Source organism: Podarcis filfolensis (assembly GCF_964270895.1).
Source record: "Podarcis filfolensis genome assembly, chromosome: 11".
NCBI lineage: Eukaryota > Metazoa > Chordata > Lepidosauria > Squamata > Lacertidae > Podarcis > Podarcis filfolensis.
Genome location: NC_139613.1, coordinates 8,789,017 through 8,814,627, shown reverse-complemented (window position 1 = coordinate 8,814,627; position 25,611 = coordinate 8,789,017). Strand labels below are relative to the sequence as shown.

The window sequence follows — 25,611 nt, the reverse complement described above, 5'->3', positions numbered from 1 at the left end:
GTTAACCAGAGCAATGCGGTCCAGGTCCGGTCCCGAATCCAAGGATTCCACGAGGAGTCAGTCCATAGCTGTCAACTTTCAGATTTGAAAATAAGGGATCAGCACCCTCACCTGTCCCGGGGACAGTCTACGGGACATCTAACAATCCGGGATAGCAGTGGGAAGCAGCGGGAAACGGCGCTGGAATAAGGGAATTTCCCGCAAAAAAGGGGAGGTTGACAGCTATGAGTCAGTCCGACAGGGCCAAGGCAGGAAACCAGACTAGGTCAGGCACAGGGTCTCAGGCAGGTTCTAGCAAACAGTAATGTTGCTCCCACAACCTGGGGCGGGGTCCATCAGCCTTTTATCTTTGTCGGGGTAATGGCTGGTCCTGATCCCCCAGTGACTCACCTCCCTGTTTCACCCGAAGGTGAGCACTCCTCCTGCGAGTACTCAGGTCTCTCCTTCTCTCAGACCTGAGTCTCTGCAACTCGGGAGACGTCGGTGGGTTACTAGACCCAGGGGCTGCCTCAGCCTCTCCTGACCCAACCGGTAGTGGAGCAGCTGTAAGTGATGGCCCAGCTGAAGGCAACGAGGCTCAGGCCCCTGACTCAGCCCAGCTGGTGCTTGTTGCAGGGGAACCTGTGCAGACTGGGGCTCTTCAGAATCAGGCCCCAGACTTGGTTCAGATGATGCCTGAGGCAAAGGATCCGGTGCGGACTGAGTCTCCTCTGGTTCCGAATCCGAGCCCGAGCCCTAGGCTATCACACCCCTACAGCTGGCGGTAGGTGCGGGAGTCATGGGCGGGAGGTGTGCTGTTGCCCCATGCTCCTGGCTGGAGGAGACCGGCAGGCAGGGGAGAGGATGGGAAGGAGGCAGGCAAGCAGGAAGGAGAGAGGAAGGAAGCGGGATTGGTGGGTGCATGCGTGGCTATCCCACACCAGGGAGGGCACCCTCAATGCCCCTTGAGAACGCACCCAACCTGGGCAGCATGGGCATATGCTCCGACATTGTTTATAGGTCAAAACCAGAACTTGGAATTGGACCCAGAAACTAACCGGCAGTTTCTGCAATGAGAATAGGGATGTCCTGTTTTATCATCACCATCATTTTATTATTTATACCCCGCCCATCTGACTGGGTTGCCCCAGCCACTTTGGGCAACTTCCAACGTAGATAGAAAAACAGACTAAAACATTAAACATTTTTTTTAAAATTCCCTGTACAGGGCTGCCTTCAGGTGTCTTCTAAAGGTTGTATAGTTATCTCCTTGGCTTGAGGGTCGCATTACTCCATACCCTCCAATGCGATGGGGTGAGCTCCTGTTGCTCTGTCCCTGCTCCTGCCAACATAGCAGTTTGAAAGCACGTTGAAGTGCAAGTAGATAAATAGGTACCGCTCTGGCGGGAAGGTAAACGGCATTTCCGTGCGCTGCTCTGGTTCGCCAGATGCGGCTTAGTCATGCTGGCCACATGACCCGGAAGCTGTACACTGGCTCCCTCGGCCAATAAAGCAAGATGAGCGCCGCAACGCCAGAGTTGGCCACGACCGGACCTAATGGTCAGGGGTCCCTTTACCTAAAGAAAAGTGGGACATTCTGGGATCAAATCAGAAACCAGGACGGCTTCTGTAAACCTGGGACTGTCCCTGGAAGATAGGGGCACTCGGAGTTTCTGAGATACTCCATGCGTAGGGCTGTAAAATTTACTATGGTGTGAAGAAAGCCACATGATTTTGAGGGCAGGACCCAGCACACAGTGCCCCCCACAGAGTATCAAATGTCAACTAGGGTTATGATTCTGCTATTCTGTCATTTTGTGTGATGCCTGGGAGCGCAGAACATGGCTTGAGAGCTTCCTATGGAAAGCCAATGATGATAGGAGCCACGGTTTTAAGCTGATGGTCTCGCTGCTAACTTGGTTGCTCTTGCCTGATCATTCTTTATGCATCGGTGACCTTCTGTTGCACGGCTTTCCCTGTTCTACTATTCAAAGAAAGAACGAAAGAATAAAAGGCATTGCGGCGTTCTTCAGTGTATTACTTTTAATTTAATTACGGCAGGTAGGTCGGCAGGAACAGTGGCTTTGATGGAAGAACTCTGATCTTTGATTTAATTGCCCCGGGTGGGAAAACTCTAATGATTGATTGTGGACACTGGCTTTTCATCTGCATATTTGCTCGCTGTTATTCTCGCCAGATCTCAGGTGAAAAGAAGACTTTTAAAAAGGTGTTGAAATACAGAGCAATTTTTACTGCTGATGATAGGATCTTGGTGTGCCGTGGGTAAATAATGTTGCGCTTGTGAGAAATAACGGCTGATCTTTTCTTTTTTGAAAGAGAACTGGTTTTCCATGACAGAGACCTTTGAAAGGAGTCTTTGAAGAGAGGCATCAAAAACAGGGGCATAGCATGGGGTGTGTGTGTGTGTTTAAGGCGGCTGCAGCACAATTTTGAGGGGGTGCGAACCAGGAGCCCCTACACAGGCGTTGGCTTCCGGAGGGCTGGGCTGGTGCTGCAGGCTCTGCTCAGCCTCCACGCCCTGCTCCCCAGTGCATGTGCTGGACTGCCCCAAGAGCTGGCAACCCATGCTACATCACTGATCATTAAAAAAATCCAGCATGAGAATCCCCTTCCCTTGTGGGTCCCAGAGTTGGCCACGACTAGACCTAATGGTCAGGGGTCCCTTTACCTTTTACTGAGAGATTTTGGGGACCAAACCTGGGAGCTCACACAGGCAACGTATTTGCTCTCCTCCTAATCTATGGCACTTCACCCGTCGACTTCGGGAGTTTCTCTGCCACAAAGTTTGAGATTGTAAAGCAATCCTGAGACCCATGAATAATGGAGAGGGAACGGCAAACCAGCCAGATAGAGTAGCTCTCTCTCTCTCTCTCTCTTTTCACCTGTCTGTCTGTCTTGGGGTCAGCTGACCGAAGGAGCTCCAGGTAATCTCCCCCCTCTCCCACGCCAAATGTAGCCAACTCTTCTGAAGCTCAAAGTGGGGCTGTGAGGAGAGCGAACTTGCCCTACTGCATAAATCTCTCTCTGGGCTCAGGCCACGGGAGAATTTCATCACACGCTTTCTCCCTGACCTACATTTGAAGGGATTCTGGCTTTCATTGGCTAGGTGTGACATGGTAGACTCATGGCAAGATCTGATCTCAGGAGAGGAAAGCTCTTCTTTAAAAAAAGATGCCGAAGACGACAGAGGTGGAGGAAGCAACTCTGATCAGGCCAATGAATAAGTAATGGAACCGAAAAGGAGAGAAGGAAACGAAAGATGTGAGCAGAAGAGGCCTTTTGGCCAAACAGGTGGAAGACAGGAGGGATAAAGTTAAAGGCAGTCAAAGAAGGGACCGTCTGATGGGATTATCGATTGCAAGCAGGGGAGGAGGTCCACAGCGCAGGCACCGAGGGAGGTGCAGATTGGAGGAAGCTTAGAGGAAACTAGCGTCTTTCAAGAGGCAGAAGAGCATAGAGGGACACAGAGGAGAGAATAGAGAGAAGAAGGCTCGAGGGAAGTCCAAAGAGCCTGAGAGGAAAGTTGTTGTGGAGGGATGAGGAAAGAGAAGGCAAAGTGTAGGTGATAACTGGGGGGAGAGGATGAGCAGATCATCAGATGAGGAAGACGAAGGGGTGGAGGAAGATGAGGAAGATGAGGAGGAACAGGAGAGAGGAAGGGGCTTGACAGAGGATGAGGAGGAAGAGAGGAGCGAGAAGAAGAAGAAGAAAAAGAAGAAAGAGTACAGCGACAGCGAAGAAGACGACGACGACTATGGTGGGAAGAAAAAGAAGAAAAAGAAGAAAAAGAAAAAAGGGAAGAAGTCCAAGGACAAAGACAAGAAGAAGAAGAAAAAGGATGATGAGAATTTTGCTGAGATGTATGAGCAAGAACTTCGGGATTATCACTCGGATTCTTGCCATGAAACTGAAGATGAATACAACAAGAAAAAAGGTAAGCCAGGAGAGATGATGATGGTGATGATGATGATGATGATAATTTATTTATTATTTATACCCTGCCCATCTGGCTGGGTTTCCCCAGCCACTCTGGGCAGCTCCCAACAGAATATTAAAAGCATGACAAAACATCAAATATTAAAAACTTCCCTAAACAGGGCTGCCTTCAGATGTCTTCTAAAAGTCAGATAGTTGTTTATTTCCTTGACATCTGATGGGAGGGCTGGTGCCACTACCGAGAAGGCCCTCTGCCTGGTTCCCTGTAACCTCACTTCTTGAAGGGAGGAAACCTCCAGAAGGCCCTTAGAGCTGGACCTCAGTGTCCGGGCTGAACGAATTGGGTGGAGACGCTCCTTCAGGTATACTGAGCCAAGGCCGTTTAGGGCTTTAAAGGTCAGCACCAACACTTTGAATTGTGTTCGGAAACGTACTCGGAGCCAATGTAGGTCTTTCAGGACCGGTGTTATGTGGTCTCGGCATCATGGATCCCTTTGCACTGATGCTCAAAGCAGTTTTAGTGGCGTTTGATTTACAAGACAAGGCGCCGGATCAGTGTGATGTGATGGACTGAGTGATGGATGGAGACCTCAGTGTATGTCTTGCTTAGCCATGGAGCTTACTAAGTGACTTTCGAGCACCCAGGGGTGTTGTGACTCTCTTACAGGAGTGTTGTGAGGATGGAATGGACCGTGGGGCTGGATTGGACCTTGCATGCTGCCCTGCGTTCCTTGGGGAAATGGGGGACAAAACCGGGAACAGCTTAATAAAGTGGTACTTGACATAGTAATGGAAAGGGGAAAAAATCCCTGCCCCAGGCAGCCTACAGTCAAAATTTTTGACAGCTGGAGCGACAGCAAAGGAAAAACTGGGAAGGAGGGTGCAAGGGTAACAAGAGACGAATGTGAGGATCATTGAAGATGCGGACTGCATTTAATTATTTACTTACTTACTTATTTAAAATATTTATAAGCCACTTTTCTAGTTAAAAAACCACCCAAGGCAGCATTTAGAAACCAACAAAATCAATGACGAAAGAAAAAAAAGCAGCAAAACGCTAAATGATTCGGATCACCTAACAACGCCCTCTCCCCGATAAATTAGGAGGAGCAAAGAATAAATTTAAACGATAGCATTAAAGTTCAAAAATTCAGTTTGTATGACAGCCCTTTTGGGTAGACCATTTGTTATCATCCACCTGAGATAATAACATGTGAAAAGGACTAAAGGCTGAGTCCAGGCAGCAGCCTCTGTCATAGGGCTGGCTGCATGCTTAGGACTGGGGTTATTGTGGGAGAAACGAAATTGTGTGGCTGGTGACCAGCTCCCTCCCAGTGTGGCTCATAGATGTGATGCATACAAAATGTGGGCGCTGGTGGCACTGTGGGTTAAACCACAGAGCCTAGGATTTGCCGATCAGAAGGTCGGCGGTTTGAATCCCCGCGACAGGGTGAGCTCACATTGCTCGGTCCCAGCTCCTGCCAACCTAGCAGTTCGAAAGCACGTCAACGTGCAAGTAGATAAATAGGTACTGCTCCAGCGGGGAGGTAAACGGCGTTTCTGTGCGCTGCTTTGGTTCGCCAGAAGCGACTTAGTCATGCTGGCCACATGACCCGGAAGCTGTACGCCGGCTCCCTCGGCCAATAAAGCGAGATGAGCGCTGCAACCCCAGAGTCGTTCACGACTGGACCTAATGGTCAGGGGTCCCTTTACCTTTACCTTTATAGTTCCTCTGCTCTGTTGGCAGTGGACTTCTGGCTGATGGGTCAGGATTCACTTCCAGGCCATGGCCTGATCCGAGGTGGGTTGCAACAGCAGAGCACCACCGTAAAAATGCATGATAAAATAACTAAGGAATGAGTTCCTAAATGCATGAAAACAAGTCCTGTGTCTGAAAAGGTTGAGGACAAGCCTGCCAACCCCAGTTCTACCAAATATGCAACTATGCAAGTTTTGTATCACGGTGGCCAAATTCTGTGCGACTGCCATAAAACCTAGGGAACAAGCTGTACTACCAAAGTGATTAAGGTTTTAAATGATAATTTTAGGTTATATTTTAGCGTTCAAGATTTAATATACTTTTAAAACTGCTGCTATATCTGAATTGTCTCTATTAAACCCAAATGCAATTCAACGTATCCCTGTTGTGTTTTATGATTTTCCTGATATTGTAAGTGACCCGGAACTGATCTGTGACCGTAATAATAAAATTCTAATTCGTTTTGTATCACAAAGGGTTGTGAAAGCAAGCTTGAAATCGTCAATGTGTTGTAAGCTTTGAGCTATTTGCGTCGGTTCCATTTGAGGGCATCTTTATCTTCCTTCGGAATCGTAGGATTGCAGAGTTGGAAGGGATTGGGCAAACCATCTAGTCGAACCCCCTGCAATGCAGGACTATTGCAGCTGCCCCATCCAGCGATACTGTGTCCAATTCTGGGTACCACAATTTAAGAAGGATATCGACAAGCTGGAATGTGTGCAGAGGAGGGCAACCAAGATGATTGAAGGGTCTGGAAACCAAGCCTTATGAGGAAGGGTTGAAGGAGCTGGGTATGTTTAGCCCATGGGTAGGCAAACTAAGGCCCAGGGGCCGGATCCGTCCCAATCGCCTTCTAAATCCAGCCCACGGATGGTCCGGGAATCAGCGTGCTTTTACATGAGCAGAATGTATGCTTTTATTTAAAATGCATCTCTGGGGCATAGGAATTTGTTCATTATTATTTTTTTCAAAATATAGTCCGGTCCCCCTCAAGGTCTGAGGGACAGTGGACTGGCCCCCTGCTGAAAAGGTTTGCTGACCCCTGGTTGCCTGAAAAGAGGAGACTGAGAGGAGATACGATAGCCATCTTCAAATATCTCTTTTTTTTTAAAATAATTTTTTATTAAAGGTTTTTATAATAATAACAAACATATAACAAATACATAAACAGACAAAAACAAAAACAAAACAAAAAACATGTACCATTTCATATCTTAATTTCTTATACCTTTCTTCCCCGACTTCCTCATGCCTCCCTTTTCTGTATTCCAAATTCTTATCAATTACTCAGCAAATCTTCCCTTATTTTAATTTAAATTTAATCTAATCTTCCTTATTCTCCTTGTCTTAACCCTTGCTAATAGTAACCGTTTACTTTCCAGTCCAACATCATTCTAACTTTCATTAATTTTGTAGTATTTCTTTAAATAGTCCTTGAACTTTTTCCATTCTTCTTGCGCTGCTTCTCTTCCCTGGTTTCGGATTCTGCTCGTCATTTCTGCCAGGCCCATGTAGTCTATCACCTTCATCTGCCATTCTTCCAGTGTGGGTAGTTCTTGTGTCTTCCAGTACTTCGCAATAAGTATTCTAGCTGCTGTTGTAGCGTACAAAAAGAAAGTTATGTCCGTCTTTAACACCCCCTGTCCGACAATACCCAAGAGAAAGGCCTCTGGTTTCTTAGGGAAAGTATATTTAAATACCTTTTTAAGTTCATTATAGATCATTTCCCAGAATGCCTTAATCTTCGGGCACGTCCACCAAAGGTGAAAGAATGTACCTTCCTTTTCTTTACATTTCCAACATTTATTATCAGGCAAATGGTAAATCTTTGCAAGCTTGACTGGGGTTATGTACCACCTATATATCATTTTCATAATGTTTTCTCTTAGAGCATTACATGCCGTAAATTTCATCCCGGTGGTCCACAACTTTTCCCAATCAGCAAACAAAATATTATGACCAATGTCCTGAGCCCATTTAATCATAGCTGATTTAACCGTTTCATCTTGTGTATTCCATTTCAGCAGCAAGTTGTACATTTTTGACAAATTCTTAGTACTGGGTTCTAACAATTCTGTCTCCAATTTTGATTTTTCCACCTGGAAGCCAATTTTACTGTCCAATTTAAACGCTTCATTTATTTGATGATAGTGCAGCCAATCTCTCACCTTCCCTTTTAATTTCTCAAAACTCTGCAATCTCAATTTATCCCCTTCATCTTCAAATATCTCAAGGGCTGTCACATAGCAGAGGGATTAAGCTTGTTTTCTCCTGCTCCGGAGGGTAGGACTCGAACCAGTGGCTTCAAGTTACAAGAAAGGAGATTTCAACTAAACATCAGAAAGAACTTTCTGACAGCAAGAGCTGTTCTACAGCGGAACGGTATCCTTCGGGAGGTTGTGGACTCTCCTTCTTTAGAGGTTTTTAAAGTAGAGGTTGGATGACCATCTGTCATCATCATCATCATCATCATCATCATCATCATCATCATCATAATTTATTATTTATACCTCGCCCATCTGGCTGGGTTTCCCCAGCCACTCTGGGCGGCTTCCAACAGAACACTAAAATACAATAACCTATTAAACATTAAAAGCTTCCCTAAACAGGGCTGCCTTCAGATGTCTTCTAAAAGTCTGGTAGTTGTTTTTCTCTTTGACATCCAGTGGGAGGGCGTTCCACAGGGTGGTGCCACTACCGAGAAGGCCCTCTGTCTGGTTCCCTGTTACTTGGCTTCTCGCAGCGAGAGAACCGCCAGAAGGCCCTTGGCGCTGAACCTCAGTGTCCGGGCAGAACGATGGAGGTGGAGACGCTCCTTCAGGTATACTGGACCGAGGCCATTTAGGGCTTTAAAGGTCAGCACCAACACTTTGAATTGTGCTCGGAAATGTACTGGGACCCAGTGTAGGTCTTTCAGGACTGGTGTTATATGGTCTCGGTGGCCACTCCCAGTCACCAGTCTAGCTGCTGCATTCTGGATTAGTTGTAGTTTCCGGGTCACCTTCAAAGGTAGCCCCACGTAGAGCGCATTGCAGTAGTTCAAGCAAGAGATAACCAGAGCATGTACCACTCTGGTGAGACAGTCCGCGGGCATGTAGGGTCTCAGCCTGCGTACCAGATGGAGCTGGTAGACAGCTGCCCTGGACACAGAATTGACCTGCACCTCCATGGACAGCTGTGAGTCCAGAATGACTCCCAGGCTGCCTTAGCTGAAATCCATGCATTGTGAGGGGGCTGGAAGAGATTACTCTGGGGGTCCCTTCTAGCTCTACAGTTCTATGATTCTATGTGATTCTTAGCTCTGAGAAGTGGAAGAATCCATCTTGCCTGCAGGACGCAGTTCTGTTCCGCCCCAGCCTTGCTGTCAAGAAGCATCAAGCCCTTGATATCTCACACAAGTAGCTCTGGGAAGTCAGAGGCTTCTGGCAACCTGAAATATCCAAACAGCCTCAGTGAGGAGCTTTGCTCTTTCATAGGCACATCACAGGGAATGAATACTTGTAAGATGATATGTATTTAAAAACAGGCTGCATTCAATAATGAGGGAAATGAAGAGGACCACTTTACTAATTAATTTACACCTTGTCTTTCAGCTCTGTTGGGGTAGGTCTGAAAAGGCAAGTGTGACTTTATAGTGTGACTTTCTGTTCTGCTTCTGAAAACCTGGGTGGGTGGATGATTTGATTTTATATTTAACAGATCAGTAGATCACTGGGTAGACAGATAGATAGAGGATAGATAGATGGATAGATAGACAAATTTATTACGGTCAGAGACCAGCTTATAAAACACACTTGGGGGTACAATCCCAGAAGGAAAGCAAACATTTAAAGCAATGTACAACAATAAATTTAAAATTTATAAATGCGATAAGCATAAGGTAAAAGGTAAAGGGATCCCTGACCATTAGGTCCAGTCATGACCGACTCTGGGGTTGCAGCGCTCATCTTGCTTTACTGACTGAGGGAGCCGGCGTACAGCTTCCGGGTCATGTGGCCAGCATGACTAAGCCACTTCTGGTGAACCAGAGCAGCACACGGAAACGCCGTTTACCTTCCCACCGGAGTGGTACCTGTTTATCTACTTGCACTTTGACTTGCTTTCGAACTGCTAGGTTGGCAGGAGCAGGGACCGAGCAACGGGAGCTCACCTCGTCATGGGGATTCAAACCGCCGACCTTCTGATCGGCAAGTCTTAGGCTCTGTGGTTTAACCCACAGTGCCACCCGTGTCCCTGCGATAAGCATATAGACACTTAAAACTTTAAGATAAGCTACCACAGAGAGATGACCCAGAGTCACCCATGGAACCAAGTTTGGGGATTTTCTTAACGAACTAGTTTGGGTTGGGGGATGGTCTGCTCCTACAGATCTGTACACAGAATCTGGAGAACATCCGGGTTGTCTTATGATCTTTGCCTAACAGGACAGATCACTGGGTATTTGACTGCTGAATAATCTGCTATGTACGGTACATTGTAAAAATAAACCTAAGGACTGAAAAATACTTCAGCATCAATGAAAAACAGGGATGGGGAATTTATTGGTTAGCTCTAACCACCAGTAAATCCTTCCTGATGTTGAGTCAGAATTTCCTTTCTTGTAACTTGAAGCCATTGGTCCGGGTCCTACCCTCGAGAGCAGGAGAAAACAAGCTTGTGGCAGCCCTTGAGATATTTGAAGATGGCTATCATATCTCCGCTCAGTGTTCTCTTTTCCAGGCCAAACATACCCAGTTCCCTCAACTGTTCCTCACAAGGCTTGGTTTCCAGAACCCTCGATCACATACCCCCAACCCTCAACATTTTCACTTCACCTAACTTTTCCAGAACAGTAATTGTCAGGGAATCAGGAGCAGGAGCACTGGGGAGAGAGGATTGGGAGAGCGAAGGGGAAGAATCCGAGGGCAGCGTAGGGGAGTATGACAGTGGCCCGAGAGATTCCATGAGCTTCTCCAGCGAATCAGAAGATTCCCAGAAGGGGGCGCCGACGGTCAGGGCAAGGGGGGTCCCAGGGGGGACGCACCAGAAACAAGGAGCCAGAGGGGAACCCCAAAGCAGCAGTGGAGGATCGGGACCAGTTTCCCCACCAGAGCGTAGTGGGGGGGAAGAGTCACATGTGTCAGGGCCAGCGTCTCCTCCAGAGAGGGAGTCAGGGCTGACCACGCCTCCAACGGAGGGGAGGTCAGTTGCAGCTAGCCCCCCCGAAGGGGGAAGCAGTGACAGCAGCAGTGGAACGGTCAGGAGGAAAGTTGCTGGCTGGGCGCGCACGCCAAGTTCAAATGTGCAGGCGCGCGGAACAGCAGGAGACCCGGATGGGGAACCAGCTCCTAAAGCCCGCCGGAGGGAGGGAGAAGGCTCAGGGGAATCAGCGGGAGAAGAGGCTAGAAAGGGCGGAACCCCGGCGGGCAGGCGGACCCAGAGGAGGAAGGAGCAGCGGAGAAGGTGGAGCAAGGCTAGAATCTTAAATTGGTGTCAAGGGGGAGGAGACTCAGACAGAGCATCAGTGGTCTGACACTTGAGACGTGGAGCTGCGCACTGCGGCTCTGGAAGTGAATCTGAACTTCAATAAAGACTTTTATACTTAACAACGAAGCAGCGTTGGTCCTTTGTGAGCTGGGACCTAGGGTAGCTCTGACAGTAATGTATACAACAATGCATGCACTGACGTAATGTGTGCACAGAAATGCACGTATTAATGAAAAAAGAAGAAGATATATACAGAAATGAATTATTCTAGGGAAACTTGTTTTGTATAAATAAGAATTGTGTAGAAAAATGTGTATCAGGGGTCAGCAAACCTTTTCAGCAGGGGGCCGGTCCACTGTCCCTCAGAGCTTGTGGGTGGCCAGACTATATTTTGAAGAAAAAAAATGAACGAATTCCTATGCCCCACAAATAACCCAGAGATGCATTTTAAATAAAAGGGCACATTCTACTCATGTAAAAACACGCTGATTCCTGGACCGTCTGCGGGCCAGATTTAGAAGGCGATTGGGCCGGATCCGGCCTCTGGGCCTTAGTTTGCTGACCCATGATGTATATCAGGGGTGGCCAACTCTCAAGAGATTGTGATCTACTCACAGAGTTAAAAACTGGCAGTGATCTACCCTCTTTTGGGGGGTTCAGGTCACAGTTGTTGAGCTTTTTTTAGGGAATCCAAAGTTGTTGAGCTTCTTCTTTGGGGGGAGCCAGGGATCTACTAGGGATCTACAACAGACGTCCAGTGAGGTATAGCCGAAGTTCACATTATGCTGGTGAATTTTCGGGAAGACTTTAAAAAACAACCAACCAAACAACCAAATAAACAAACACACAAACTTATGAGCAAATGCAGAGAACTGCATGTAAGACTGGAAAAAAGAGAAACCAAGACTGACAGATTCACCCCTCTGTAACTGAACCTGTGCTCATTCTTCTATAGTTGTACCATTACAAGTTTGCAAAGAGGATGGAGAGATACATCACTTTCTATCAAATCAGCACAATATAAAGGGTGCATTGCTTGCTAATCACAATGGATACCTGTGGGGTGAATTTGGCATCTCTCTGGTAAATGTGCTTCCCTGCCCAGCACAAATTGAAATTAGATCACAAAATCTGCCAGTTTCTGAACTAATATCTGCCAGCGCTGTGAAGAAACCAATATGTGTTTTCCTGGCTTCCGAAAGGTAGACCGATGTTTTGCTCCCAGCTAAGACTCCAAATGACTCAAGGCACTCATCATGCAATGAGTCAGAAATAATAACATTTGACTTTGCAGGGGCTCATCAACAATAACAAAGTCCATGGAATTCCTGCATGTGCCTCTTCTAGGTTGCAGTGCTTGGATTTGCAAATATAGGATACAGCAACCTTTGCCAACCTCATGTCTTACCAATGTTTTCAACTGCAATTCCCATCAGCCTCAGCTGGTATAGGTGTTCTGCTTGGGGCTGATGGGAGTTACAGATTGAAATTTCTGGAAGGTGCCAGGATATGCTATATAAGGGTTGCCAGCCACTTAATATTTACATGGATTTGTCAACTATTTCAGGAGCCCTGTCTAAAATAAGTAGAAAACTTACTCTAAGGGCTGCAGCGTTTAATTGATTTTTTTTATTAATCAATTTCTTTGGAGTAAACTCCAAAGATGACCCAATTAATTGGTCAGCAGATAAAAATAAAAGGCATTATTTTTAACAACAACAACAATTTATTTATAAACCCGCACATCTGGCTGGGTTTCCCTCTGGGCGGCTTCCAGCAAAAAATTAAAAACACAATAAAACATCAGACATTAAAAGCTTCCCTAAGCAGGGCTGCCTTCAGATGTCTTCTAAAAGTCTGGTAGTTGTTTATTTCTTTGATATCTGATGGGAAGGTGTTCCACAGGGCTGGTGCCACTACTGAGAAGGCCCTCTGCCTGGTTCCCTGTAACTTCGCTTCTCACAGTGAGGGAACCACCAGAAGGCCCTCAGCGCTGGACCTTAGTGTCTGGGCTGAACGATGGGGGTGAAGGCGCTCCTTCAGGTATAATGGGCCGAGGCCGTGTTACAGGTGTTACAAATATCAGCCACTAGAAAGATGCATCTTAAAAAGGTATTCCCTTTGACTCTCACCCAGAAGGTTATGATTTGCACATCCACAAACCATGGTTTACATTGGCTTCCAGTCTTCCAGCCAACCCTGAATCCAATGCACATATTGCACCAAACCAGAATTAAGCCTCTTTAACCGTATCACAATGTAATGTTTGCATCAAGCAAAAGGGTGTCACTTGTCAGAACTTAAGGCCATAGTAAGCCTTGATTTTGGGACTTTGAGGTTCTGACTCAAGGAATCAGACCATGCACTGCTCAGGAGTCAGGGCCAGCCACAAAGCACAAGCGAGAGAAATGGCTGCTTTGAGAGAATGGTCTTTTTAGGGATGCCAATAAAGCTGTGCATGTTCAAATAGTTGCATCCCAGAATCCCTTGCAAGACTGCAGAGGATTCTGGAATGCAGCACTTGGATTACATGTGGCTCTCAGCTTAATTCTCTTGTAATGAAGAAAGGGTAGACACTGCAGGGATGGGGCAGAAATTTGATTCTGTTTTCAGTTTAGTGAAAAATTAGCCCATTAATGCTCCTCAAACTGAAACCGAGCACCAGTATCCTTTGAAAGTTGCACTTCCCTAAATTTTGCAGTACAGTACTCCAAGTAAATAATGTGTGCAAAAATGCATATATTGGGGAAATGTGTGCTTAAAAATTCATTATGAGTGAAAACAACATACCAAAATTCATTTTGATTGCTTGCAAAAAGGTGTATTTTAGTTAATACTGCTTGCAAAATGGTATATATTAGGAGAAATGTATGCTAAAATGCTGATTATTATTATTATTTCATAACTTTACATACCACCCTTCACCTGAAGATCACAGAGTGGTTTGCTGTTTAAAAACACAAAAATGCATACCATGATGAATTTTCATGATGACTTGTTTTTAAAAATTGTAAGCTACTGCAGGAATATGGAGAGGTTGGAAAAATGAGAAACTGAGGCACAAAGAAATTGACAGAGTTGTTCATCTCTGCTTCCAGTCCTAATCTTCCTCTCTTTATATTTTCAGAAGTGAGGCATTGAAAAGATCTTTGCTCTGAATCCTGCCCTTACCCTAAAATGAATCTTGTTTCAAATCTTGACAGTGGGGTCCATTTTGACCAGTTGCTCCACCCCACCCTGGAGAGTAAGATACATTATTCCTGCTGGTTTCATGTATTTCCTCCAATTTGTATCCACAGTCTACGAAGTCGTGACGGTGACAGGAGACGTCCGAGGAGCGGGGACCGATGCCAATGTCTTTGTTACTCTCTTTGGAGAATTTGGCATCACTCCGAAAGCCCATCTGACCAGCAAGTGAGTCACGCTGGGTATCTGTGAGCTCAGCAGCGTTCTCTGCAGTAAGCTAAAATGAGAGATTTTGGTTTGCGATGTATCTTGATTCACTGATGGATGCAGCACATTCTAAATGCATGCGAAAATTCAAGCGACACCTGCATGTATAACCCGATCACTCACAGACCCATACAAATGTTAATCCTTTTGTTACCATTCTATTTTGAAATGCCCATTCAGAAACCTTTTTTGCTTACCCCCTCATCCCAAAACGCATAAGCTCATCTAATGCATATCCTGACAATTCTGTAGCTTTACAGAAAGTGTACTATAGTTAACTGAGCCACTTAAAAGCGCATTGAAGTGCAGCGGGTGGTTATTGTCAATAGACAAGACTGTGGTTTTGCATTACTGTATTGAGGGAAAGATACTGGAATGAGAACAGACGGGCTGGGTGCAATGAGGCTAGTTTGACATGTGTAGGCCTTGTTGCATAGTGACAGGTGAGCTGTGTGAATGGTAAAATGATTATATGTCCTTGTCATGGAATTTAAGTACAGATTCAATAGACCCACATCCAAGCAGGTTTAGGGGTATTGAAATATTGAAACACTTTATTGTCACTTGTACAACTTGTACACAGTGAGATTCCACGAGCAGCCCCCACTCAGCTCTCTTAGTCTTAATTCCCCTCGTTTACTGACGCATACCCACCAAACCCGAAAGTCAGTTGCCCTGTTGTTATCTTTTCATTCAGCAGCCTAACAGCCCATGGATAGAAGCTGTTCTTTACCCTGTTGGTGCGACTAATCATGCTTCTATATCTTCTGCCTGAGGGCAGGAGATCAAGAAAGTGCCGGCCAGGGTGTGAATCATCCCTGAGAATTTTCCTCACTCTCCTGAGGCAATGTTCTTCCGCTGTTTCATCCAGCGGATTCATGGGACAGCCCATAATATCTTGTGCTGTATTCATCACCCTCTGTAGGCCCTTCCTATCAGTTGATGTCAAACCAGCGTACCACACCGTGATGCAGTATGAAAGGACACTTTGTATTGTGGACCAGTAGAAGGAGATCTGGGATGCGGGGGGTGCTATGGGTTAAACCACAGAGCCTAGGACTTGCCGATCAGAAGGTCGGCGGTTTGAATCCCCGCGACGGGGTGAGCTCCCGTTGCTCGGTCCCTGCTCCTGCCAACCTAGCAATTCAAAAGCACGTCAAAGTGCAAGTAGATAAATACGTACCACTCCGGCGGGAAGGTAAACGGCGTTTCCGTGTGCTGCTCTGGTTCACCAGAAGCGGCTTAGTCATGCTGGCCACATGACCTGGAAGCTGTACACCGGCTCCCTCAGCCAGTAAAGTGAGATGAGCGCCGCAACCCCAGAGTCAGCCACGACTGGACCTAATGGTCAGGGGTCCCTTTACCTTTACCTTAGAAGGAGATCTATTGTGTGAATCAAAAACTAGGGTGGCTGAGCCCCTATGGTTCCGAATCAGAAGATGTCACAATCATAGCATTAATGAAAAAGAGGGATGGGTAATTTATAGAATCATAGAATTGTAGAGTTGGAAGGGGTTCTGAGGGTCATCTAGTCCAACCCCCTGCAGTGCAGGAATCTCAGCTAAAGCATCCATGGCAGATGGCCATCCAACCTCTGCTTAGAAACCTCCAAGGAAGGAGAAACCACCATCTCTTCTGGGAGTCTGTTCCACTGTCGAACAGCTCTTACCATCAGAAAGTTCTTCCTGATGTTGCGTCAGAATCTCCTTTCTGGTAGGGTTGGCATATTTCGAAAAGTAAAAACCAGGACACCCCAAAACTTGTTAAGCTTTTAAGGAAATCCCCCAAATTGTCCAGGACGATATGCTGCCTTCCAGAGATGCCCCCTGGACATCACTTTGGTCCATAGCTGTCAACTTTCCCCCCTTTTTAAGGGAAATTCCCTTATTCCGAATAGCATTCCTCGCAAGAAAAGGGAAAAGTTGACAGCTATGCTTCGGCCTTTGAAATCCCTGTAATGTCCAGGAAAATCCAGACGTATGGCAGCCCTACTTCTTGTAACTTGAATCCATTGGTTGGGAGCAGGAGAAACGAGCTTGCTCCATCTTCATGTGACAGCCCTTAAAATGCAGCCTGCAACAAGGAAGATGGCTGCTACAACGTTCAGATTTTCTACAAAGCAGTTTGTTTTCTTAATGGCTCCATAGTCTTAACGGAAAATGATCAACAGTACAATCCTACTGGTGTGTACTCAGAAGGAAGTCACATGGAGTCTTATGAGGCTTAGTCCCAGATAAGTGGGTAAAGGATTGGCTTAAAGGACAATCCTAACCTCATTTACTGGGAGTAAACTCCCTTGAATTCACTAGGACTTACTTATGAGTAGGCATGGCAAGGATTGCACTGTTAGGCTCCCATTCTTGTGTTGCGCCAGGTTCTCTATGATGCTTGATTGCTTTCCTTTGGATGTCAATGTATCACCGAAAATGTTAATTTCATACCATAACGCCACATTTTCTCCATGTCTACAGCGCTGACAAGAGGTACCTGAAACTCTTTTAAGTTTCCCCCTCAAAAGACCTTCTTTCTCCAGTGAAGCAGCTCAAACACGAAAACCTTATAAAGACAAATAATATGGGAATGGTAAAGGAAATGCATGAAATTTCAGGCCTCTTTGCCATATTTGAGAGAAACAACTTGGAGATGATTTCAGAATACTCAAACGCATTCAGCGCACCAAGTTGGCTCCTAGTACACTGTAGATGTTTTGGACCACCATTTCCATCAGCCCCAGCTGGTGGTGGGATAGAAATTTAGTTTTGTGTGCATTTCAACGAGAAACCACCCAATTCTCACTCTTCAAACGAATGTGTGAGGTCAAACACGGCTATCCTTTAAATTTTGCATTTTTGTGAATGTTGCGTAACGGTTCTTCAACCAAACGTTGTGTACAAAAGTGCACATATTAGTGAAAACAACATACAGAATTAATTAATTCAGGGGGAATTGTTTGCAAAAATGTGCATATTATTCAAAACTGCATACAAGAATGGGTTTATTAGGAGAAATTGGCTGATGAATTTTCATGAGGGTTTTTCTTCTTCTTAAAAATAATAAATTTCTGCAGAGATGCGGAGAAGATGGGGAAAAAATGAGAAACTGAGACCATATTTGCACCAGACATTTAAAGCAATATGTTACCATTTTAAACTATCATGGATTTGCAGTTTGTTAAGGGTGACGAAAGTTGTAAGGAGACCCAAAATTCTCCTAATTCCCAGAATTCTCTGGAAAGAGGAACTCACTGCTAAACTCACTCTGTAAACTATAACTGTGAGAGGAATAGGGGTCCCTTAAGAACACTCATCAGCCTTAACAAACTACAGTTCCCATGATACTTTGCAGGTGCATGATTCTTAAAGTGGCATAATACTGCTTTAAATGTCTACTGCAGATGGGGCCTGAGATAAAATGACAGATTCATCCATACACATTCCAGTGGCCACAACAACAGCGGCCATAACAACATGATTCTGATTTTCATTTATTTATTTTGCATCATTTACATACTGCTTGATTGTAATAAAAACCTCTAAGAGGTTTACAAAAACAAACAAACACACGAGAATTATCAGTGAAAGACAGTTAAAAACATTCCAAAGATGATTAAAATAAACAGTAAGCAAAAAAGAGAGATTAAAACATATGCCAGCATTCTACATAGGCTTGTCAAAGCAGAAAAAAAAGAAAAAGGTTTTAAGCCATCACTGAAAGGAGTTTTTGTTTTATTTTGCCGTGTTGAAAAAGTACTTTCTCATGCATCTCCCGAATCTCTTTCCAGTCAGTTTCATTATGACCCCAGAATGAACCGTTAAGCATTCGTTGCTAGGAATCTTGTTCAGCATTTGAAATTAACTCTCTCCTGACTTAAACCTGCAACTGCACTCCACCTTACCTTGCCAAATGTCACAAAAATAGCTTGCCATTCTTCCAAAACAGCTTCTCATTTGACCTTTTAAAATTCTTGCTAAATGAATACCCTGTTTGATGTATTTATGCACCGTTTGATTGTAAAAAACAACAACCTTCAAAGTAGTTTACACAAAGATCAACCATAAAACCAGCAAACAATTACATTAAAGCATACAAGCAGTTAAAATACTAAAACAGTTTAAAATTCACACCAGCGTTTCTAAACATCAGGGGTAAAGGCTTGTCTAACCAAGAATGTTTTTAGCAGGCACTGAACAGAGCAAGGCACCTGCCTGATCTCAATTGGCAGGGAGTTCCAAAGTGTAGGTGCTGTCACACGAAATGATGGAGTTCTTACAAAGGTGGTAGGGGTATTATGTGTCACCTGCACCAGTGACAATTCCGCACTGCAAGCAGGCAAATATGTGGGAAGGTGATCTCGTAGGTAAACTGGTCCCAAGTTATTAAGGGCTTTGTATACTAATAATAGAGGGACGCGGGTGGCACTGTGGGTTAAACCACAGAGCCTGGGACTTGCCGATCAGAAGGTTGGTGGTTCGAATCCCTGCAACAGGGTGAGCTCCCGTTGCTCGGTCCCTGCTTCTGCCAACCCAGCAGTTTGAAAGCACGTCAAAGTGCAAGTAGATAAATAGGTACCGCTCCGGCGGGAAGGTAAACGGCGTTTCCGTGTGCAGCTCTGCTTTACCAGAAGCAGCTTAGTCATGCTGGCCACATGACCTGGAAGCTGTATGCTGGCTCCCTCAGCCAATAAAACTAGATGAGTGCCACATCCCCAGAGTCGTCCGTGACTGGACCCTAACGGTCAGGGGTCCCTTTACCTTTATACTAATAGCAACACCTTGAAATTAACCTGGGAGCAAATCAGCAACCGGTGTCGATCTCTGAGCACAGGTGTTATACGCTGACAAGGCGTCACCCCTGTCAGAAATCTCGCTGCAGCGTAATTGCTTTTCAGGGCTTCCCAATTCCCGTTCTTCTCTTCCCTGTGGTCTCCTCAAAAACAAAACAGAACAGAACAAACCTCACAGGCAAAACCAGAAGGAATTTATTCCTGCCTGTTAGCTCCAGCTAACATTTGACGGTAATAACTGATTCAACAGCAAGGGTGGCGAGAGAGCACGACGCCTACGCCCCGCTCCAAATTTGTCACGCTGTTCATGGAATATGGCAAAAGGATGGAATCTCATGCATCTCCCCGGCGGGCTGTTTTCGGAGCGTTGACGGATGATACGCCTTGCGGAATGCATGACATTTGAGACCCCCTGTTTCGCTCCACGGCGCCGATTGCACAAAATGCCATGCATTTCCTCAAAGGTGGCACCTTTCTGGTTGCCACAAGGCTTTCTGCTTCTTTCCTTTTCACCACTGCGTGCTGCCACACCAGTGCATGGCAACGTCACCTCTGCATTTCGGCGATGCAGGTCACAGAATGGTCACCACAAGGCATGCTGAAGTCACGTGAAACGTCTTTGCCATAGGTTCCCCCTTCCCCACATAAACATACAGGAATTTGCATGTCTCTGTGTGTCATCAAAGAGAAGAAACATCCATTCCAGAGGTCTCCCCGAAGTAGATTTCACTTCCAGTGTGGTGTAGTGGTTAAGAGCAGTGGACTCGTAATCTGGTGAATCGGGTTCGATTCCCCGCTCCTTCACATGCAGCTGCTGGGTGCCCTTGGGCCAGTCACACTTCTCTGAAGTCTCTCAGCCCCACTCACCTCACAGAGTGTTTGTTGTGGGGGAGGAAGGGAAAGGAGAATGTTAGCCGCTTTGAGACTCCTTAGGGTAGTGATAAAGGGGGATATCAAATCCAAACTCTTCTTCTTCTTCTTCCTGCTTATGTTGAATCTATATTGTTATAGGCTGGGGTGGGGGCAAGTCAGTCTGAACGACATCTGTGGGTCCTGTCCAAGCCTGCGATCCAGTGAGGCTTAGAATTGATTGATTGATTGCATTTATTTCCCCCCTTCCTCCAAGAAGCCCACTGAGCCTCTTAGGCTTGCTGATCAGAAGGTCGGCGGTTCGAATCCCCGTGACGGAGTGAGCTCCTGTCGCTCTGTCCCAGCTCCTGTCAACCTAGCAATTTGAAAACATGCCAGTGCAAGTAGATAAATAGGTACCACTGTGGCGGAAGGTAAACGGCGCTCTGGTTTCCGTCACAGTGTTCTGTTGTGCCAGAAGCAGTTTAGTCCTGCTGGCCACATGACCCAGAAAGTTGTCTGTGGGCAAATGCCGGCTCCCTCGGCCTGAAAGCGAGATGAGTGCCGCAACCCCATAGTTGCCTTTGACTGGACTTAACCGCCCGGGGTCCTTTACCTTTTACATAGTTCTCTTCCCCCTCTCCACTTTATCCTCACAACAGCCCTATGAGGTGGGTTTGGTGTGCTAGCGATCTCCACTAGGGTTGAAGCAGGGCAAAGCATCTTCACCCTGGCATGTCCTCCACCGGGAATGCAGCAGGGCGAAGCGTCTTCATAAAGGTCTTACCTTTACTAAGGCAAGGCAGCTGGGGTGGCTGGAGGATGGTGGGTCGAGTCAGCCTGGCTGGGTTGGGGGTGGTGGCGGCATGCGTGTGACATCACACACGTGCGACACCCCCCCTCCATGTTGGGCACAACTCAGTGCCTCTGCCTAAGGCTGCAATTCTATGTACAATTATCTGGGAGTAAAAACAATAGAACTTATTTCTGAGAAGGCATGGATAGGGTTGCAATGGAAGAGACTGAGCAGATGTTCCCTGGTTCAAATCTCACCTGTGACACGAACTCTCCAAAGTGAGAGTTTTGTCCTACACCCTAGATTTCCATGCATACCAATGAAAAGGTGATAGCAGCACCACTTCTTCATGAAGCAAGCTGGTCCTAGTTTCTGCACATCGTGGAACTTTTGAGAACATGGGATCAATGTTTCCCCCCTAGTACCAACTTTCCCTTGCTCTTCTCTTTCTTAAATTCCCTGCCTTCACTGTTCCTTGCTTCCTGCTTCTCTCCCCAGTAAGACCAGCTACTCTGGTTTGTAGCCGGCACTCTTCGGTTGTCAGTAGTCCTCTTGACGGCATCCTCCAATGTTGTCTTTCAATTTAAGAAACCAAAACACTGGGAGAAGCACAAGACGCACCCAGCGTGACCCTCAGTCCGAGGTGTCTGTCCCAGCCAAAATAACCCCTCACTTCCCTCAAGGGAGACTGACCGTGAGAATTCCGTACTGCCCCTTTCATTCTCCCAGCCTTGGAATGTTCATGGACATTCTGACACCTCCCACCAACTCAGCCAATAGGAGCCAGAGGCTTCATGGCCACCGCTGTGCATTACAATAGATTTTGGGAGCCCCCCCCCAACATTTAGGTTCAAATTATCAGGTGATGAGTCAGCTGAGTGGTGCAAATGCATGAGCAGACCATCTGTAACGACCACTGTTAACCCCTTCTTTTCAATAATTGTTCTTTCTGGGGGCATGTGTCTATTTCAGGAGCAGCTCTGCCTTTGAGAGGAGCAAAACAGATGTGTTTCGAGTGAGAACCAACAACGTTGGGACAATCAGGAAAATAAGGTATGGTAGCGGAACCTACCACAATATGGAGACACAGAATATTGGGTTCCCCTGAACCACATAGTCTTATCCAGGGGTCAGCAAACTTTTTCAGCAGGGGGCCGGTCCACTGTCCCTCAGGCCTTGTGGGGGGCCGGACTATATTTTGAAAAATAAATAAATGAATTCCTATGCCCCATAAATAACCCAGAGATGCATTTTAAATAAAAGGGCACATTCTACTCATGTAAAAACATGCTGGTGCCTGGACCGTCCGCTGGCTGGATTCAGAAGGCAATTGGGCTGAATCTGGCCCCAGGGCCTTAGTTTGCCTACCCATGGTCTTACCAGACAAATTCATGGGCTTTTAGCAATAAGGTGCATATCAAGTGCAGGAATTATAGGCAGGCATGATGGCTTGCTAGCAGGGCCGGATCTAGGTTTGATGAAGCCCTAAGCTACGGCAGGTAATGGGGCCCTTTATATGTCCAGCTTTTGTCAACAATAAATTGTCGCTGTTTTTGTGTTGAATATATGCTATATGGTAATTTATGGACCTAATAGGTATCTAAAGCCATTTGACACTGTTGCTGTATGTAGGTTTTATTTCATTTGTTTTTTTATCTTATATTTTGGAAATGTACATCCAGGTTTTCTCCCCTTTAAATTTTTTTGGGGTCCCCAAGAGAGTGGGCCCCTAAGCTATAGCTTGTTTAGCTTGTATGTAAATCCGGCACTGCTTGCTAGATAGAACGATTACTCTCCTCTCCCCATGCCCTGCTTCTTCCAAATGCCCGCAATCCAATTTTGGGGGGCACCCATGGGAGAAGAAGGGGTGAAAGCCGCAGCGCACAAGCAGACGTCCTTGCACAGGGCCCCACCCCAAATACCCACTCAGCCCCAAATTCTTGACTTGAAATTCCTGCATTCTGTGTTGTCCCCAGGAATAAGCTATATGAGCACATAAAAGGCATCACTTGGAATATAGAAATTTCGGAAGGGGCCTTAAACCAAGTAACACCATCGGTCCATCTGGTTCAGTATTGTTTTCTCTGATCAGCAACAGCAGCTGTCCAGAATTGCATACAGGGATCTCTCCTGGCCCTAGAGATGCCGAGGATTGAATATGGGGCCTTCTACATCCACAGCTCCTGCCAACCCAGCAGTTCGAAAGCACATCAAAGTGCAAGTAGATAAATAGGTACTGCTCTGGCGGGAAGGTAAACGGCATTTCCGTGAGCTGCTCTGGTTTGCCAGAAGCGGCTTAGTCATGCTGGCCACATGACCCAGAAGCTGTACGCTGGCTCCCTCGGCCAATAAAGCGAGATGAGCACCGCAACCCCAGAGTTGTCCGCGACTGGACCTAATGGTCAGGGGTCCATTTACCTTTTACATCCACAGCAGGTGCTCTAACACTCAGCTACTGCCTTTCCCCTATAATGGCACCACAATATCATATACGTGAGCAAATAGCTCATCATTTGGTGATTCTGTAATGTGAGAATAGCCACCTGCCCTTGGAGGGTGTATGACTTGATGAAACCCTTTTAATGAGCTTAAAAATTGTGTTTAAATCAGCAGATTAGGAAACTAATCAAATGAGGCCATTGTTATAAAGAAGAACCGCAGTTTGTCAATGGAGCCGAACTTGATTCATGTTACGACATGATATATATATATAAAATCATAAAAATAATATTAATATATAATATAACTGCAATACTTGGCAATCCTTGTTAATGATTTTTATGCAATTTTACATACATCTTTTCACAAAAACCTTTTGCCAAGACGAGTTTAAAATTATTGGAATTACGCAGAAACGTGAAAAAGTTGATTATTTTTTAATGTCGTTATTTACCAAGCAAAGCTGAATTATACCAATTTAACCAATATATATCTTTTGAATTCCCAAGTCACGTTACAATTTTTTTTAGCACCCCTCATTTTGGGAATCTGAAAGTTGAAAAATTCAGCACTCCCTGCTGTTACATTAAACGTGAAGGTGTAGCAAACCCCGCAAACCCGAGTCTTGTTCTGATTTGTGTGACAGAATTGAACATGACAACACAGGGATGAACGCCAGCTGGTTTCTGGATCGTGTGATAGTGACGGACATGAACAGGCCCCACCTCCGCTTCTACTTCCCGTGCAACAATTGGCTGAGCAAGGATGAGGGTGACGGACTCTATGTCAGAGATCTTATCGGTAGCCTTAACCCCATGGATGTTCCCAAAGGTATGTCATTCCGCAACGGGCTGAGCTTACAACTGTGCAGAACAGCGTCGAAATGGGGGCAGCTGATGCTGGTGGTGGCTATAAAGTGAAAGAATATGGTAATGATTTAAGTCTTGGGGCAATGATGCCGTCAAGAAATTTACAGAAGGCAAGGGAGAACGGGAATAATAATAATAATAATAATAATAATAATAATAATAATAATAATAATATTTATTATTTATACCCCGCCCATTTGGCTGGGTTTCCCCAGCCACTCTGGGCGGCTTCCAACAAAACACTAAAATACAATAACCTATTAAACATTAAAAGCTTCCCTAAACAGGGCTGCCGTCAGATGTCTTCTAAAAGTTTGGTAGTTATTTTTCTCTTTGACAACTGGTGGGAGGGCATTCCACAGGGCGGGTGCCACTACCGAGAAGGCCCTCTGCCTGGCTCCCTGTAACTTGGCTTCTTGCAGCGAGGGAGCCGCCAGAAGGCCCTCGGCGCTGGACCTCAGTGTCCGGCCAGAACGATGGAGGTGGAGACGCTCCTTCAGGTATACAGGACCGAGGTATGGTTGGGTTTCTGCTGTGGGGTCGCCCTCCTCCTCAAATTTATATCCCACCCTTCCTCCAAAGGATCTCAGGGCAGCAAACATGCCAATACTAAGACCGTACAATTAAAACTTCTGAAACAAGTTAAAAACAACTCTATGCCACAGGAATGGCAAGGATCCTAATTGCTAAAAACTGGAAAAAAAGAAACTGTGCCAATAAAAAAGGAACGACAAGGCAAACTGTTAGAGTATATCGAACTGGCTACCTTAACAGAGGCAATTAAAGGTTACACTAGACAAGAGTTTCAAAAAGCATGGGGAAAATGCAGAGAATACTTCACAAAACAGGGCCCTAAAATACATACCTGGCCTTGTTTCGATTAACGTCTGCAGGAGACTTTGTGGATATTTAAGTTACAATTAGAAAAATCTTAATAATTATTCATAAAGGAAACAGTTTATAAGAAGTCAATAAGGAGGCCAGGAACAGGATAAAGTCTTTTATTTGGTTGTTTGTATTATTGTATGTTATGCTCTCTGTATGTTATGTTCACGTTTAATGAGGGTGGATTGTGTATTGGTGGGCTGGGGGGGTTTATATTATGTTGTAAATAACATTCCAATAAAAATTATTAAAAAATACTAAAAACAACTATATAAAAACATTTAAAAATTCCTACAAGCAACCACACTCAAACTAATAATTTCTGGGTTACCAGGGACAGGACCTTCAGCCTAGGTCACCAGGACTGTTTTGCATT

At 45.6% G+C, this 25,611-nt stretch overlaps 1 protein-coding gene across 5 annotated transcripts in view; it reads left to right on the top strand.

The window, feature by feature from the left end:
* Positions 1 to 25,611, top strand: part of LOXHD1 (lipoxygenase homology PLAT domains 1) — a 194,308-nt gene that overhangs the window by 15,273 nt on the left and 153,424 nt on the right. For 4 of the 5 annotated variants that reach the window (XR_014539524.1, XM_083575474.1, XM_083575473.1 and 1 more), the window contains exons 1-4: positions 3,630 to 3,934; positions 14,461 to 14,575; positions 22,015 to 22,095; positions 24,128 to 24,312. Coding sequence is in view for 4 of the 5 variants with exons in the window: in XM_083575474.1 (XP_083431600.1) it covers positions 3,859 to 3,934; positions 14,461 to 14,575; positions 22,015 to 22,095; positions 24,128 to 24,312 (457 nt within the window). In the remaining variant the exon portion in view is untranslated. Of the gene's footprint in view, positions 1 to 3,629; positions 3,935 to 14,460; positions 14,576 to 22,014; positions 22,096 to 24,127; positions 24,313 to 25,611 lie in introns of those variants that run through there. The other variant, XM_083575472.1, reaches the window with a different exon arrangement.